Genomic DNA, 17459 nt, shown 5'->3' with positions numbered 1-17459 from the left:
ATTTCTGGGCTCTCTATTCTGTTCCATTGATCTGTGTGTCTGTTTTATGCCAATACCATGTTATTTTGATAACTATAGCCTTGTGGTATAGTTTGATATCAGGTAGCGTGATACCTTCAACTTTGTTCTTCTTTCTCTAGATTACTTTGGCTATTCAGGGTCTTTTGTAGATCCATGTAAATTTTAGGATTGTTTGTTCTGTTTCTGATAAAAATGCCATTGATATTTTGATAGGAATTGCATTGAATCTATAGGTTGCTTTTTGGGTAGTGTGGACATTTTCATGATGTTAATTCTCCCTATCCATGTGCATGGTATAGCTTTTTATTTATTTGTATTTTCTTCAATTTCTTTCTTCAGTGTCCTATAGTTTTCTGAGTACAGGTCTTTTATCTCCTTGGTTAGATTTATTCCTAAGTATTTTATTCTTTTTGATCCAATTGTAAATGAGATTGTTTTCTTAATTTCTCTTTCTGATAGTTTGTTATTTTTGTATAAAAGGCAATTGATTTCTGAATATTAATTTCATATCCTGCTACTAACAAATTGATTTATTAGTTCTAATAGCTTTTTGGTAGAATCTTTAGGGTTCTCTCTATATAGTATCATATCATCTGCAAATAATGACAGTTTTACTTCTTCCTTTATAATTTGGATGGCTTTTATTTCTTTTTTTGTCTGATTGCAGTGGTTGGGACTTCCAATACTATCTTGAATAAAAGTGGTGAAAGTGGACATTCTTGTCTTGTTCTTGATATTAAGGAAAAAGCTTTCAGCTTATTATCACTGAGTATGATGTTAGCTGTGGGTTTGTCACCTATGGCCTTTATTTTGTTGAGATATGTTCCTTCTATCCCCTCTTTGCTGAGAGGTTTTATCAAAAATGGATGTTGGATGTTGTCAAATGCTTTTTTATCTCTTGATATGAATATATGATTTTTATCCTTCATTTTGTTTATGTGGTGTATCAAATTAATTGCTCTAGACCTTGAATGGAGTTATCGTTACAGGGAAGTATACATTCTTCAAAATTCATCAAACCGAACACTTAGGGGAATTGTCTTCTATATAAATTATGTCCCAATAAAGTTAATTTCAAAAGAAAGAACTTTATGTTTACGGCCATGCTACCCTGAACAAGCCTGATCCCGTCTGATCTTGGAAGCTAAGCAGGGTCAGGCCTGGTTAGTACTTGGATGGGAGACCACCTAGGAAGACCAGGTGCTGTAGGCGTAAAAAATAAAAAAATAAGGGGTTGTAAGCTGACAAGGTCCTTGCAATCTGTGAGGTCAACCAAAGGTTGCCTCACTTAAAACAAAAACCAAAACAAACAAACAAAAACCAAAACAACGAAAAAGAAAGAACTTTAAAAATTGAGACTTCCTTTAAATGCCAAGAGATATTTAAATTTATTTATTTATATTTATCAGGTTTTTCATAAATAAAATCAGAAGGTGATCATCACCAGGCCACCTTCATACATGATCACAGGAGGCTGGAGAGGAGGGACATTTTTTACACTTCGATCTTTTGAAATAGAAATCTGATTGTCTCAGACAACTACAGCGGCAGGAACAGTGCATTACAAACAACCTTGATATTCACTTCAGCATTCATCTCTCACTCCATGGGTCAGCTAGGCTGCTCTGCCGTCTTGCCTGGGCTCCCAGGTTTGGTTTGGTTTTTCTCTCTGTGTTTCTCACACTTCTGGGACCAGCGGGAGCTGGCCGCCCACCTGGGTCTCCTCATGGCAGTGGTAGAAGTGCAGAAATTGGGGTGAGTGGAAGAACAGATGCCTCGAAGGCCCAACTGGGAAGGAGCACACTGTCATTTCCATCCCATTCCACTGACTGGAAAAGTCTGACAGCCAAGTTCAGGCACGAGTGGGGCCAGGGCACAGACAGACAGCACTTGCCTCAACCTGGAGGAGCTGCAGAGTCACCTGGCAGAATGTCGATATGGGGCGGGGAGAGAAGTTGGACCCGTCGTGCAATCTACCATACCGATCCCATCCTATTGTTAATTACCATCATCACTTTGGGGAGAAAGACTCAATTTTTAAAAACAGCTTGGTCGAGGTACGAGTTCTGTGCTATAAAATCTATTTAAGTGTACAATTCCATGATTTTTTAAGAAATTTACAAAGTTGTGAAACTATGACAACTATAAAAAAATAATATAAACAGGGCTACCTTAAAAATGGCATCAGACTCTTAGAAACGATAAACAAATACGGCAAAGTTGCAGGGTTCAAAATTGATGTGCAAAAATCCATTGCATTCCTGTATACTCACAGTGAAATGTCAGAACGAGAAATGAAGAAAACAAACCCATTTGCAATGGCAACAAAAAGGATAAAATACCTAGGAATAAACTTAGCAAAAGAAGTGAAGTCATGTACACTGAAAACTACAAGACGCTGTCGAAAGAAATTGAAGAAGACACAAAGAAATGGAGAGATAGTTCGTGTTCATGGATTGGAAGAATGAACATAGTTAAAATGGCCATATTATCCAAAGCTCTATACAGATATAATGCAATCCCCATTAAAATCCCCATGGCATTTTTCAAAGAATTAGAACAAAAAACCATCAGATTTGTATGGAATCACAAAAGACCCTGAATAGCCAAGCAATCCTCAGAAAAAAGAACAAAGCCAGAGGTATCACACTCCTTGACTTCAAATTCTGCTACAGAGCAACAATAATTAAAATAGTATGGTGCTGATAGAAAAACAGACACACAGACCAATGAAACAGAATTGAGAGCCTCAAGAAACCCACACATATAAGAGCAACTAATTTTCAACAAAGGAACAACTAATTTTCAACAAAAGTGGAAAAAGGAAAGCCTCTTCAATAAATGGTGCTGAGAAAATGGGAAAGCCACATGCAAAAGAGTGAAACTGGACTGCTATCTGATACCATATAGGAAAATTAAAGTGGATTAAAAACTCGAATCTAAGACTTGAAACAATGAAATACATAAATAAAACAATAAAATACATAAGTAAAAAACAATAGAAAAAAACATAAGTGCTAAACTTATGGATCTTGGTCCTAGAGGGGTTTTTGTGAACTTGACCCTAAAGGCAAGGGAAGTAGAAGCAAAAATAAATAAATGAGACTATACCAAATTAAAAAGCTCTGCACAATCTAAAGAAACCATCAACAAAACAAAAAGGCAATAAACTGAATGGGAGAAGATATTTGCAAATGATAACACCTATAAGGAGCTAATTATCCAAAATATATAAAGAACTCACACAACTTAACAAGAAAACAGTCCAATTAAAAAATGGGCGGAGGATCTGAACAGACACTTTTCCCAAGAAGACATACAAATGGCCAACAGATATATGAAAAGATGCTCAACTTCGTTAGCTATAAGGGAAGTGCAAATCAAAAGCACAATGAGATACCATCTCACACCTGTTAGAATGACTATTATCAATAAGATAAGAAATCACAAGTGTTAGAGAGAATATAGAGAAAAAGGAACCCATGTACCCTGCTGATGGGGATGTAAACTGGTACAGCCACTATAGAAAATATATGGACGTTCCTCAAAAAATTAAGACTGGGATTACCATATGACCTAGCAATCCTTCTTCTGGGTATCTACCCCCCAAAATCGAAAACATTCATTTGTAAAGATATATACACCCCTATGTTCCTTGCAGCATTATTTGCAATAGCCAAGACATGGAAACAACCTAAGTGTCCTTTGACAGATGGCTGGATAAAGAGGTGGTACATACACACAATGGAATACTATTCAGCCATAAAAATGACGAAATATTGCCATTTGTGACAACGTGGATGGATCTTGAGAGTATCATGCTAAGCGAAATAAGTCAGATGGAAAAGGACAAGAACCATATGATTTCACTCGTATGTGGGATGTAAAACAGAAAGCAGCAAATGAACCAAAGCAACCAACCAAGCAGACTCACAGACACAACAGGATGGCGGTCACCCGAGGGGAAGGAGCACGGGGGAAAGATGAAGAGGGTAAAGGGGGTCAAATAAACGGTGACAGAACGAGACTAGACTTTGGGCGGTGAGCACACAACGCGATATACAGATGTTTTGTTATGAAGTTGTACACTCGAAACTTATTAATGTTATGAACTAATGTTACCCCAATAAATTTAATAAAAAATGAAAAAAATATAAAAACGAGGTCAGAGCTGCCATCCAAGAGGAATCGCCTTGCACATCTGATGCCTCAGACCTTTGGAATGTTAAAATGGCAAAATAACCTTTGGACCGGGCCTAAAGAAGCCTGTGCCCCAAAGAACTGGTTGCAAAGATAACAAGAAAGCCGATATTATGACCACTGGACGGAAAATTAAAACATCCTTTAGAATAAACATCGCTATGTTTATTTATCTGCACTTACAGAAATGCCTGCCTTCTGTTGATGTAATTAACATTCTATTGATGTAATTGTGCCCCTTCCTTTTCTCATAAATACCCTCTCCCTCTGCCTCCGAATTGGAAAAGTATTTGGGTTTCTGCCTGAATCATTCTTCCCAAATAGCTATTGTTTTGGACCTCGAATAAACACCTATTGTCTCTTACTTTGGGTTTTATTTTCGGGTTAATGTTAAGAAACCTCGTGCCCTTTAGTGGTCAACTCGTCCATCCCCAGCCCAGACAACCACTAATCTACTTTCTGTCCCTCTAGATAAGCATTATTTAGACATTTTTAATATATGTTCTTCTGTGTCAGAAAGGGCTTCTTTCACTAAGTATAACATTTTCGAGGTTCATCCATGCTGTAGCATGTGTTAATACTTCCTTTTTTATTGCCAAACAATATTCCAGTGTCCAGATATCCTACATTTTGGTCAGGCTCCTTGGCACTGACTCTTAAGACCACTCTCTGCAGGTACAGCTGAGCGGGACACCACCCATGAACCACCTCCCCTGGGGACTCACCTCAACTGCAGCACCAACCCAGAGGACATCCAAATGCCCGCCAGGTGACTCCCTGGCCCCTTTGTGGGTAGCTGGGATGGGGGTAGAGGCGGGGTCTGGGCTGGGTTTCTGTGCCAAGCCCGCAAGTCATTTTGGAGCATGTGTGCCCAGCTCTCTGCTGGCACCACTGGAGAGCCAGAAGGCCTAGAAATGCAGTTGCCGCCCTCGGAGCGCGGGCAGAGGCTGTGGGCAGAAGCTCTGGGGACTCAGGCCCGTCTGCACGATCTCTAGGGACAGGGAGTTATTCCCGAGCGCCCACTTGCGTTCTTCCACTTCCATCGTCATCGGTCTTGCCTCTTGCTTCTCTCCCTGCAGCCCTGTCCCCTCCCGGATCCCCCTGTCCAAGGGGCATGGAGGGGGTGTCACCCCCCCCTCGGGGTACAACTCCATCTCAACGAGTGCTGCCGTCTCTTCCTCCTCCACGGGAAGGCCCCGTCTGGTTTCAGGTAATGATCACACCCCAGGAGTCAGGGCCTTCCTGTCAGGGGGTCAGAAGGAGGGTGGCTTCTCCCCAGGTGATGGCATCCACTGAGTGGGGAGACCAAGGTGGACCCCAGGTTTCTGGCCTCTTCGGCTGGGGCTGCGGCTCTCACTTGCTAGTGATTCTTCCTTAATTCCTGTGGACAGGGGTTTCACTCACAGCTTCCTCCCCACGACCCATAACTGCCACTCAGAAACTACTCGGTTCACGCTGAGGGCAGTTCATTTCAGAACCTGAAGTTCCAGTCTTGGGCCCTAGGTAGCGGTAGTTCTCAGACCAGGCGTTCTCAGAACGTGGTGCTGGACTTGCAGCATCAGCAACTTGTTAGAAAAACAAATTGGGGGCCCCGCCCCAGCCCTACCGAACGGAGTCTGCATTTTAACTTGGTTCCCAGGAGATTCATGTGCACGTTAGAGCTTGAGAAGTACTTCCTTGCCTCGTACTACTTTTTAACCTCTAAAAATGCACTAAAAGCAGTAACTAGTTACACCGTCTTCGTAAACAGCAAAAGGAAAGGAGGAGGCAAGTTAAGTACTAAGATGTGAAGAAATAGACCTAGATAGTGGTTCAGCGCGTGGGTGCTGGAGGCCCCCTGGCCCGCCCGAGCGGGATTCTGCCGTTTACCCTCAGGCTGACCTTGACCGAGTTCCTTGACCTTTGAGAGCCTCCGTGCCCCTCGTTTGTAAAACGGAGATGGCAATGGAGCCCTGTGGCACAGGGCTGTGGATTCCCTCATTCAGGGAGCACTTGCTGGGGCAGAGCAGACCCCATATCTGCCCGCATGGAGCGTCCGTCTAGAGGGGAGGCTGGGAGTTTGAGCAGGCTTGGCACTTTGTTGTCTGCTTGTCGGCTGCTCAGGGCTGCACGTCACGCGTGCCCTCCTCCACGGTCCCCAGACCTCATCCCTTCGGACCTCAGTGCCTTCTTCATTCTGGTTCCTTGGCTCAATTTCTCACCCTCTAGAAACGGTTTGTTTTTTTCTCCCTATTAAGCCACCTGAGTGGAGCCAGGTGAGGGAGGGAAGGTGGGTAAAGGGCTGGACCGGGTAGATACAGGGCCTGGTTTCAGTCCTGGGAGCCACGCGAAGGCGAGAGCTGGCTCGCGTGCCCTGGCTCACGACCGTGATGTGGACTGAGGGCCTCTCCGTGTTCCAGGACCCGCGCTCCTCTGTTTGATCCTCGTGCTGGTCGTGGTCGTCGGCTCCAGCTCCTTCTTCCTGTGCCACCGAAGGGCCTGCTGGAAGTGGATTCGGCAGAGTGAGTGGATGTGTCCTCGGGGCCTCGGGGAGGGCTGGGCGCTCCGTGCTGTCCTGGCCTGGGTGCCCGCCCCACCCTGCCCTCCGAGGCTCTCTGAGGCTGGCATCTCCAGTCTCCTTCCTGGTATCATTTCAGAGCTCCACCTGTGCTACCCAGTCCAGACCTTCCGGCCCAAGCCGGAGCCCGTGGGTAAGTGTCCGGACGTCCAGAGGGGCTGCTCGAGCCACATGGACATGTGACAGCTCTGGGCCCTGGGTTTGGGGCTCCCTTGGGCTCCCTCTGTATGGCTTCCCACAAGTACTCCTCTCTCCGACCTCGTCCGTGATGGGAGTGTAACGTGGGTGGAAACTGACGGCACGGACGGTGCAGGTGGGGAGCTGGCGTGAAGGTTTGGAGGTCTACTTAGCTTTCCGGGGTTCCTCCGCAGCGCCCCAGGAGGGGCTTCCTGAATGCCGTTCGTTCCTCTCTCCCCTCTCTCCCCACTTCCCAGCCTCCCATTCCTCCCATCCCCTCTCTCGAGCTGGCAGCCCAGGGGCATTGGGGTCAGTAGGGCAGGCTGGTAGGGCTGGAATCCTGGTGCTGCTACTTACAAGCCACGTGACCTGGGCGATTTACTCAATTCCTCTGCCACTTAGTTTCCCCGTCTGTAAAATGGGGACAGTAGGACCTACTTCAGAGGGTGGCGTGTGGCTCAGTCGAGATGGGGCCTGTTGAGCACTGTGCAGAGTGTCTGCACGCGGTCTGTGCTCAATGAACCGTGGCCACGGTTTGCTGACCGGCCTGTGTCTGGGGCCTCTTTCCTCACCAGGAATCCCAGGCCTTCCTGAGTTCTAGGTTGTTCTGAGCCCCTCCCTGGTCCTTGCTCTCTGATCCCTTTCCAGGCTCCAGGCCACCTCCTCCAGGCAGCCTTCCAGAGCTCCTGGCCCTCCTCACCCATCCAGGCAACAGCACCCACCTCTTACCTGGTGGCGGGGTGTCCCCAGTCATCTTGTGCCAAGTGTCTTCTCCCTCCCGTGCCGCCCCTTTCAAGGCGGGGCAAGGCCTCCCTCAGCAGCTCGTGCACTGGGCCCTGGCCATGGGGCAGGAGCAAACACGGTTCCAGGCAGGCTCCGCTGGAGGCTCTCACTGACCCAGGAACCCCAGGGGAGATGGGTGCTGATCTTCATTCTGTAAGGAGGTGGCTAACTGGCCCACAGCTTAATAAGTGCCACTACCAGACGCTGGCCCTTGAGATTTGGGTTTTGTTTGGAGAGGGCTCAGTCCTGTCCCCTCTGCCTTCCTCCTCCCAAGCTCTATCCACCACCCCATGCCCACCCGGGAGCCAAGTGGTCAGCCCAGGCCAGGTCATGGCCCTGTGGCCCCCGTCTCCCCAGGGCCCTTGGAGACCCTTGCTGTAGCCTGACTTTTGACTTGGGCACAAAAACAGTCCACTGAGGCATGTTTTGAATTTGATGAGTTTCACAAGCAGGTGCTAGTGTTCCCTTCACAAGGGGGGTTTTTGTGTTTTGATAGTTTCAAGCCTTTTTCCATGAGCTGTCAGGCTCAGTGTCTCATTGAAACCCATGTTTGCTTTCTTGACATTTTTCTAGTATTAAAATTTCCATTGCCGTCAGTTTATTTTTTTTCTTCGAACCTTTGTGATAGCAGTTTTGTCACATACAAAAAATAGAGAGAGAGAGAGAGAAAGAAAAAAAAAAAAACACCTTCCTTTCAGAAGCCAGGCCTACAAGGAACCCCGAGCCCTGAGACTCAGTGGTGGCCATCCAGTTTGGGGCTGGTTCTGGCCCTCTGGGTTCCGGTGGGTCCCTGGGGATCTGGGTCCCCAGGCCTGAGACGGAAGGAAGGTGAGGCCAGGGTCGGCACACAGGGCACAGGATGAGAACGGACTGAGCAGGGTGGACACCCCATCCCTCTGGAGCTATGGGGGCCACAGGGGTGAAGGAGCGTTCATTCACTTGTTCCATTTACATATTGAAATCACGTCACTGAGCTCTTCCTAGTGGCTCTGTGCTGGGTACAGAAACTGTCCTAGCTTAACCTGTGTCAGTTGCTCAAAAAGACTAAAGGCCAGCAGGGCAGAAGTGGACGCTCCAGCTGTCCCCGTCTGGGAACTGCAAGGCTGGGGCAGCACTCGGTGTGACAAGCAGTTCATTCGTCACCACTTATCACCCCGCTTCACCATGAGGAACCGGAGGCACGGGAAGATGAGGGAATTTGTTTAAGGCCATCTGATTAATAAGCAGGACAACCAGGATTATGTGGGTGGTGAGATTTTTGTTAAAAGGGTCTTTGACCCTCAGACTATTGACATTCGGGTCCAGATCATTCTTTGCCGTGGGGGGCTGTCCCGTGATTGTAGGGTGTTAGGCAGTTTCCCTGGTCTCTCCACCCACCGGACACTGGTAGACAAACGACAATGTCTGCAGACTTTGCCAAATGTTCCCTGGGAGGAAAATCGTTTCTGGTTGAGAAACACTGATTAAAATTCTTTTAATCTTTCATTTTAATGGACATCAAAGTCATTACTTTATAGGTTACTCTAGGCAAGTTTAAATTGAAAAAATGTTTTCTTCGTTTTGAAACAATTTCAAACTTACAGAAAAGTCTCAAGTACAGTACAAAGAACTTGCTTTTTCTGACCCATTCGAGAGTAAGTCACTGGCTTCATGCCTTACCATCTCTGAGATTTCAGTGTGAATTTCATACACCATCAGAGCATATTTTCACACGACTGTAGTAAAACCATCGAAATCACCTTGATGCATCACCACCCACTAATTCTCAGACCCCATTCAAGTTTCTTCTTCTATCCCAATAATGTCCTTTATAGCAAAATAATCCATCATGCTGCATTTGGTCGTCGCGCCTCTGGAGTCCCCTTGACTTTGGGTCTGTTCCTGTCTCTTCCTTCGCATCCAAGACCTTGCCACTTTCAAGATCCCACCGCGAAGTTGCTCTCTCCTCCTTGGTAATTGCTAAGTCTTTTGAAGGGAGGTGCTTTGAGGCCATGTAACTAGCCTTAGGCTGGCTCCCGTGTCCTTTCTTCCCCATCCTTTAGTGTCCGGAGCACTTCCAAGATGTTCCCATCTTAGCTCGTACTCTTCCTGTCCCCGCCCTGGAGTCCGCCATCTCTCCAAGGAGCCCGGGGATGTGAAGGAAGGAGTTCCAGTTGCTGAAGCCTGGCTGAACCTCTGTGCCAGACTCCCCCCGTGAGTCTCTTCTGCTTCCCATAGCAGCTGAGACCCCAGGCCACAGAGGGGATGGGGCTGAAAGGGGAGAGTGACGGGGGTGGAAGGGACCATTAATTCATGAGTCAGAACTCAGGTGCTCAGTGGCAGTGGCCCTCGGGGCAGCCCCATGATACCGTGTCCTTGTTGCGGGGAGCTGGAGCTGGCACCCTGGCTGTGTTTACGGGAACATCACAGTCATTCCAAAAGCAATGGAACCAATAAAGGAAGACAGTGGACTTAAGTGGCAGTTTTAAGGTAAAAGCACTTAGGAAATCTGACTTCTGTACGTGGCACAATTTGTTCTGGGTCTTTATCAAAGTATACATGTGGGTTATGACATGGCTAGAGGCATGTGTTGATACCTTCTGGATTCTACCTTTCCACCTTCATATTATTCTGTGCTTATTTCTCAGAATCAGTATCGAAAGCTGGTTGTCTCTTCGGCGTGATAGAGTACCAAGCCACATTAACGTCTTGAGACGCACTATGTGCTAAGCAGTGTCCTGGGCGCCTTCCCTTTTTAATGTTTTAATTTAAAAATTTTTTTAAATAAACTTAATTTTTTTAGAGCAGTTCTAGATTTACAGAAAACTTGAGAAGATAATAGAGTCCCCATATACCTTTTAGCTAGTTTCCTCTCTCATTAATTTCTAACATTAGTATGGTGGGTAATTTGTCACAATGAAAGAACTGATGTCGCATTACTATTAACTAAAGCCCATAGTCTATTCAGATTTAGTTTTCACCTAATGTCCCTTTTCCTGTTTCAGGATCCCACCCAGGACACCACATTACGCTTAGTCCTCAGCCTCCTCTGGGCTGTGATAGTTTCTGACCTTCCTTGTCTTTGACGACCTTAGCAGTTTTGAGGGGGGACTGCTCAGTTATGTTGTAGGGCAGACTTTTCTGTAAGTTTGAAATTGTTTCAAATTCTGTTGGAATTCGTCTGGTGCTTCTCTCCTGACCAGATTGGGTCACAGGTTTAGGGTGGCACCCCGTGCAGGTACAGGGTCATTTTCATTGCCTCATATCAGAGGGACAGGATTTCAATGTGATTGATCACTGGGCTACTTTACTTTTGAGAGCTCATTTAATCTTTTTTTTTTTTAAACTAATTTCTTTATCTTTTAGTTACAGTTGACATAGAATATTATATTAGTTTCAGGTGTACGATATAGTGATTAGATATTTATATAACGTATAAAGTGATTATCCCAATAAAACTAGTGCCCATCTGACACACCTAGTTATTACAGTATTATTGACTATAATATTTCTCATGGTATACTTGACAGACCCATGACTATTTTGTAACTACTAATTTATGTTTCTTAATCCTTTCCTGTGTTTCACTGATTTCCCCCAACCCCACCCATCTGGTAACCATCAAAATGTTCTTTATCTATGAATTTGTTTCTGTTTTGATTGTTTGTTTTGTTGTGTAGATTCCACATGTAAGTGAAAACAAATGGCATTTGTCTTTCTGTGTCTGACTTAGTCTGCTCAGCACAATGGCCTCTAGGTCCATCCATGTTGTTGCAGATGGCACGCTTTCATTTTTTTTAATGACCGAGTAATATTCTATTATATATATGTACCACCTCTAATTTATTCATTCATCTACAGACGGAAGCCCAAGTTGCCTCTATATGTCGACTATTGTAAATAATGCCGTGGCGAGCACACGCATGCGCGTGTCCCTTCGAAGCAGTGTTCTGGGTTTGTTCGAATAAATACCCAGAAATGAGAGCTCATTTAATCTTCACAAAAACCCTCCAAAGCTGGCACGTTTTCCAGATGAGGGGACTAAGGCCGGGAGAGGTGGAGTAATGTGCTGGGGTTTCATTGCCAACGCTCAGGATAGCTGGGCGGCCTCATCGGCCTCGTTGTTAGGCATCTGGCTTGTTGTCAGCTTTCTGGTGGTTATGAGTGCCCCTGCTGTGCTGGGTCTTGTTTTCGTTCCTTTATTTCCTGAGGGTGTGTCCCAGAAGAGGGATTACTGGGTCAAAAGGTTTTTATTGCCAGATGGCTCTTGAGAAAAATGGAACCAGTTCACAGGGCACACGCAGCTGTGTTCCTGTTTACCCATGTCCTCTCCAAGACTGAATTGTATCACCTTTAGTTATTTTCTCTCGTTATTTGTCACACTTCCCCTACCCATCCCACCATCCCGATGACTTGGTGGCAAATCACAGTTGCTGTTTGCGAAACTTGTCACTCTCAAAGGACGAAGATTCGGCTTCACTGACGTCATTTAAAAGAATGTGCCTCATACCGGAGAATATTTCCCAAAGTGATGGCTTAGGCAAGGGACAGTGGCTGGCCGGGGGAGTGAGCCATGGCCTCCCAAGGTGGCCACTCCACTGGGAGCAGCAGTTACCAGGTGGAATAAGCTCGGCCCATTTGTTAAGTCGAGAATCAAGAACTGTGTCATTTTACACATGTACTTTTCATCATCGTCCTGGTCTATTTCCGCATTAAACGCGCACACTCCATGTGCTGATGGGCATTTAAGAGGGACATGTCACAGCGTTTCCCACACTGGCCTGGTGACCACCCAGCTCGTCCGGTCTGCCCATCTTATTTGTGTTATCGTGGCTGTTTGGCTTCCAGCGAGTTTTCAGCTAGGATTCAGGGCTAGTGATTCTGCAGAACTACTGAAACCAGAGAGAATGTTCTGGAGGTCACTTAGCTGGCATGCTGGCATCTCCAACAGATTTCTCTGCTCAGGTGTGCACACCTAACCGTAAGGTATTCCCTGTCTCTGTAGGAGGATCATAAGAGGCTGCGCATCCCTGCGCTGGGAGTTGATTTGCTCCAGGAGAGGCCAGAGGTCTGGGCACCATTGCCGGCTCTCTGAGCCATGGTTAAATGTCAACATACACTTACTTGGCCATGACCTGGCACCCTACTTAATATGAGAGAAAAATTGGAACGGAGGGTGGGAGTTTGGGAGGAGGAAAGAGAGGTCGTGCCCTAAAGAGCATTGTGTCGACACCTCCTGAGCCCACTGAAGGGTCGGATTGCAGGGAGTGGGGTGGGGGACTGATGAGCAATTGTCCTTTTCTTTGAAGGTGGTCACATGGGCTCTTTCAGGCATAGTTAACAGAACACCAAACTCAGGCTGGCCTGAGCCGGAAGGGCTCCAGGGTTGCCTGGCTTCAGGAATGTCTGGCTGGGTGTTCAGAGCTGTGCTCAGGGCCCATCATCCACTCTATCATCCCGTCTCGAGGTCGTCCATGTGTGTGGTGGGATCTGAGGAGTTCTGGGGAGTTCTGGGGGACTACTTGGTAGTGGCAGTAGCCCCCGAACAACTTCTGAGCCAGCAGAAGCCGCCTTGGCTCCAGCTGGGGCGGGTGGCTCTCCTGAACCACTCTCCGTGTGGTGGTGGGGGGCAGGTGGGCTGGGGGGATCCAGTGTGCAGAGTGGCTTAGTGGCTGGAGGAGAGCTGGGGTTCCCCAGTTCCCTGTCACTGGACGAGGGAGCTCCTGTGACCCAGGCCTGGGGGATGGACACTGACCCTGAAACCTGAGCACTGCTCTCCAGACTAAGGGCCTAAGTACCAGCCACCACTGGGAGGAAGGGGGAGCATTTGCCCACTCGGGGTGGGGCAGGACCCCCCGTGAAATCATTGCTTTTTTCCTCTTTGCAGGTTCTAGGCCCCAGAGGAATCCCATAGTAAGTAGCCCCACCCGCCACCCCCAGCTTGGTGCCCCTAGAACTGACTCCTTCCCTAACATACCTGCTGGTTCTGAGAGCTGCCTGGGGTCGTTCCCCTTCCACAGGGCTGGGGGGGCGGGGCCGGCTCCCCCTGCAAGTTCAGACTGGGTCTGCCCTGTGCAGGCGGCTCTGAGCAGCGGGGCCTCAGCCAGGTTCTGGCCAAGGTCACAGTCCCACCCCCACAGCAGCCTCCGGCTCTTGGCTCATCCCGCCGGGGACTTCCAGAAGGGCCTCCCGGACCACGGATTTGGTCTGGGCCACTTCGAGTGCCAGGTGTGGTCGGGAGAAAGGCTGTATTTATTTCCCCTTTTCTCCTTTACTCTTCCATGAGTCGTGTCCTCACGGCTGAGGTGACAAATCAGGAGCTCAGCTTTTCAAAAACTTAACCATCACGCACCGAGGACTTACTAGGCACCTCGCTTTGTGCTTCTTTGAAGCCGTCCCAGGAGTCCTTACAACACACAGAGGTCAGTACAGAGGAACCAGAGGCGTAGGCAGAAAAGGTGGTTCCACAGCTGGAAAGTAGATTGACCAGGATTTGAGCCCAGGTTTGTGTGACTCCAGAGCCAGTGCTTTGAACAGTTACTGTGAACTGCCGCCTAGTGATGCCACCTTCATCTGCTCTTTATGAAGAGCTCACTTTGCCCAGGCTCTGGGCTGGCAGCTTTGCAAATGATCTTGCTGTTCCCAGGATCACCCAGGACGGGGCCCATACGCCAGGTTCTCACCAGGGCTTGTCCTCCCAGCTCTGTGCCCAGCCTCCCGGGGCAGCTTGAGGAGTGAGAGCAGGGGCGCTGCCTTCCAGAGCTGAGGGAGGGGGCCCCCCACGTGGCTGGGTCTCAGATGTATATGGTTCACCCACCTTTTTTTTCACTTATCAATTCTCCCATTACTTTTTTTTTTAAACTCAAACATTCATACATGGAGAAAAGTTTCCATCCTTTAATTTTTAAACATAATAGACCCACGATATGAGTTCAATTTCAAATTGTGGGAGATCACATTCAAATGTGCTTCGGTCAGACAAGCTGCTGTTAAAATACCGAGAAATTTCAGGAAAAGGGCATCCATCGGTTTGTCATATCTTTTGGCTACGTGGGCCAACACGTTAATAGTAAATTATTTAAAATGTATTTGGACTTCAAGTTAATATAAAAGAATATTGAGGATTATGTAGCTATATGTTAAGAATTACTCAAACTCGTTCCATTTTGAAGGCTGCAGGTAACTGTTATACACGTGAACAGTTCACGAGACCATTTCTCTTTGCATTTCTTAAACCAACATTTTCTCTAAGACACAGCTATTTTTAGAATAAATTAGCGTAATTTTTAGAATACATTAGTGTAATGAGAAACGACTATCATCCAGGAGATCAAGGCTGGGCGGTTGGGGTGGCCTGGAGCTGACGTGTACAAGTGTGGATTCTGGAATGAGATACCAGGGTTCAAGTACTGGCCCAGACACTTCCTAACCCTGAGTAAGTCACTTGACTCCTTTGCGCCCCAGTTTCCTGATCTGTCAAATGGGGAGGGTGCTCATATTTGCCACCTCATAGGGTGGCTGTGAGGATTGACGTGTGTTGGGGGCCACGCACACAGTATGCTCTGTACGAGGTGGTCACGATCTTTATTATTCAGTCCAAGTTAAAAGCAGCATGACGTCCGGCACTCAGCACACAGATGCATCGGCCTGTCGAGCCTGAGGAGCCTGGGGTAGAGGAGGGCAGCTTTAAAGCAGAGAGGGAGGGTCCCCGGGGCCGACAGTTCAGAGTCTTAGGGGAGGTCGGGGCACCTGGCATCAGTGCCCGTTTCTGTGCCCGCAGCAGCTGAAGGGGAGCGTATCGGTGACAGAGCCCTGCGCAGACGAGCTGAGGTTAATGAGCCCCCTGGCCGTGGCGACCTGCCCCGACGTGGGGACAACCTGCCTGGAAAGGCTGCAGCTGCTGGATGCCAGCCCAGCTAGCAGCCCCCCGTCCCTTGGGGACGTTCCTGAGCCCCGGGTCACCGCGGAGCATACCAATAACAGGATCGGTGAGTTGGCCTGTTTGGGGGTTCCCAGTGTGATCGGGTTTAAGAGGGCAGTGGGGAGATGGGTGCTGGGCCCTGGGCCCCCAACTGGAACCAGAGACTTTGGGTCCAGAAGGACCAGCCAGGAAGAGATGTGGATACCCCCATGGGCCGTGGTAAGTATGAGATGCTTTTTGTGAAAGCCTTAAACTGGACTTGGGTACACCACGCAGCTTGTGAAATAGCAGTAGTTGTAGCACTGGCTTCATAGGGCCAGGGTGACAGTTCGTGACATGATCACCTGAAGCCGTCTTGGTGGGGTTTCTCCTACGTGGTGACTGCTCTTATTAAAGAGAAAAGTGAATGCCACCCCCAGCCCCCAGGGCAGGAGGAAAATACACAGTGACATAAGACCTGCCCCTTGCCCGATGCATTCCGGGCACTGTGCAAACGTCAGCCCTCACTGTCACACAACTGTCTGAGGATGGTGTCTTCTTCCCCTTTTCACAATTGGGGAAACTGTGGCTCGGGAGTGAAATGCTGCTTCTGAGCACACAGCTAGGCAGAGCTGGGACTCGATCCCGCAGCTGCGAGACTCTGAAACCGCTGGCCTGTCCACACCACCACCACCTGGCCTCTGCGGGCACAGAGGCCAGCACTTCCCGAACAGTAGTCACTGTCCAACCCCAAACCTTCCGCCTCGGCCTCCCCCCGCCGAGTCCCCCTGCCTCCCACTTCTCTCTATCCTGGTATGACTGACTGGAATGTTTCTCCCAGACCACATCCCTGTCCATGTCACACCCTGCTTGAAACCCTCCGGGGGTCCCTTGGGATGAATTCCAGGATTCTTATTCCCACATTCAAGGCTGGGCATGGGCTGCCTTCTCCCCTAGACTCTCCTACCTCCTGACCCCGTGTGTCCTCCCACTCGGTGGCAGTTCCCTGAAGTTACCAAGTCCTCTCTCACCTCTGAGCTTCTCTGTGGGAGCTGCTTCCTCACCTGGGACAGCCAGCTCCACCCCCTTGAATCTAGTTAAGTCCTGATGTCCTGAGTACCCTGCTTATTCGCCTCCTCCTCCAGGAAGACTTCCCAGCCCTTTCTACTCTCCTGTGTAGACTAGATGCACCGCAGACCCAGGGCCTCCCCACCCAGCATCCATCCTCAGCACTGAGCAGTGCGACTGTATCTGTGGCCTTCCCCTGACCCCTCACCTATCTGTGAGCCCCCAGGGGTAGGGCCTGGGTGAGCTCCGTCTCTGTCCCCTCTGGTGAACCGTCACCGGGATAAGGCATTTGTGATTGTCCTACACATTTCTATGGCAAACAGAAATGTGTTTTGGTGGACAGAACTCTTTTGGGCAGAGTCTTTTGTATCCAATTGAAACTTTTGGAATTGTGGTTTTCACAAGTTTTATCTGAAAAGAATGTATATTGGGAAATACCACCAAAGGCATGTCCTTTGCATTTCCTAATAAGCCCTAATTTGGATGCTTGAGGCCATGCTGACTGCAGTGCCTGGAAGTGCAGGGGGCGGGGCAGGCAGGTGCTGGGCCCCCAGGACAGTGGGGGCTGGGGAGTGGGGAGAGCCGCGCTGGCCTGCAAGACTCGCAGGGGGAATAGTGGCGAGGGAAGGCCGTGGAGGTTCTCTCGGGACACTCAAGGGACAGTGAGCCCTCTGTCTTCCTGACACCACCCCAGAGGAGTACCACATCTTGTCCACTTCCCAAACTTTGGCCTGAGCTTCGTCACCTTCCCCCGGCACCAGGCAGGGCAGTCCC

The 17459-nt window shown here is 48.4% G+C and overlaps 1 protein-coding gene and 1 non-coding gene across 2 annotated transcripts in view; both read left to right on the top strand.

Moving 5' to 3' along the window:
- TNFRSF8 (TNF receptor superfamily member 8) overlaps positions 1 to 17459 on the top strand; it is a 41119-nt gene that overhangs the window by 20078 nt on the left and 3582 nt on the right. Inside the window, exons 7-12 of the mRNA XM_011363521.2 lie at positions 4897 to 4990; positions 5301 to 5431; positions 6621 to 6722; positions 6858 to 6911; positions 13605 to 13630; positions 15498 to 15705. Of these exons, the coding sequence (XP_011361823.1) occupies positions 4897 to 4990; positions 5301 to 5431; positions 6621 to 6722; positions 6858 to 6911; positions 13605 to 13630; positions 15498 to 15705 (615 nt within the window). The remainder of the gene's footprint in view (positions 1 to 4896; positions 4991 to 5300; positions 5432 to 6620; positions 6723 to 6857; positions 6912 to 13604; positions 13631 to 15497; positions 15706 to 17459) is intronic.
- Positions 1115 to 1233, top strand: LOC111742146. Its single transcript, XR_002781196.1, has one exon. It is a non-coding gene; the product is annotated as a 5S ribosomal RNA (ribosomal RNA).

Source organism: Pteropus vampyrus, unplaced genomic scaffold (genome assembly GCF_000151845.1).
Source record: "Pteropus vampyrus isolate Shadow unplaced genomic scaffold, Pvam_2.0 Scaffold86, whole genome shotgun sequence".
Classification (NCBI taxonomy): Eukaryota; Metazoa; Chordata; class Mammalia; order Chiroptera; family Pteropodidae; genus Pteropus; species Pteropus vampyrus.
The sequence above is the reverse complement of the archived record's forward strand: the minus strand, read 5'-3'. Positions and strand labels throughout refer to the sequence as shown.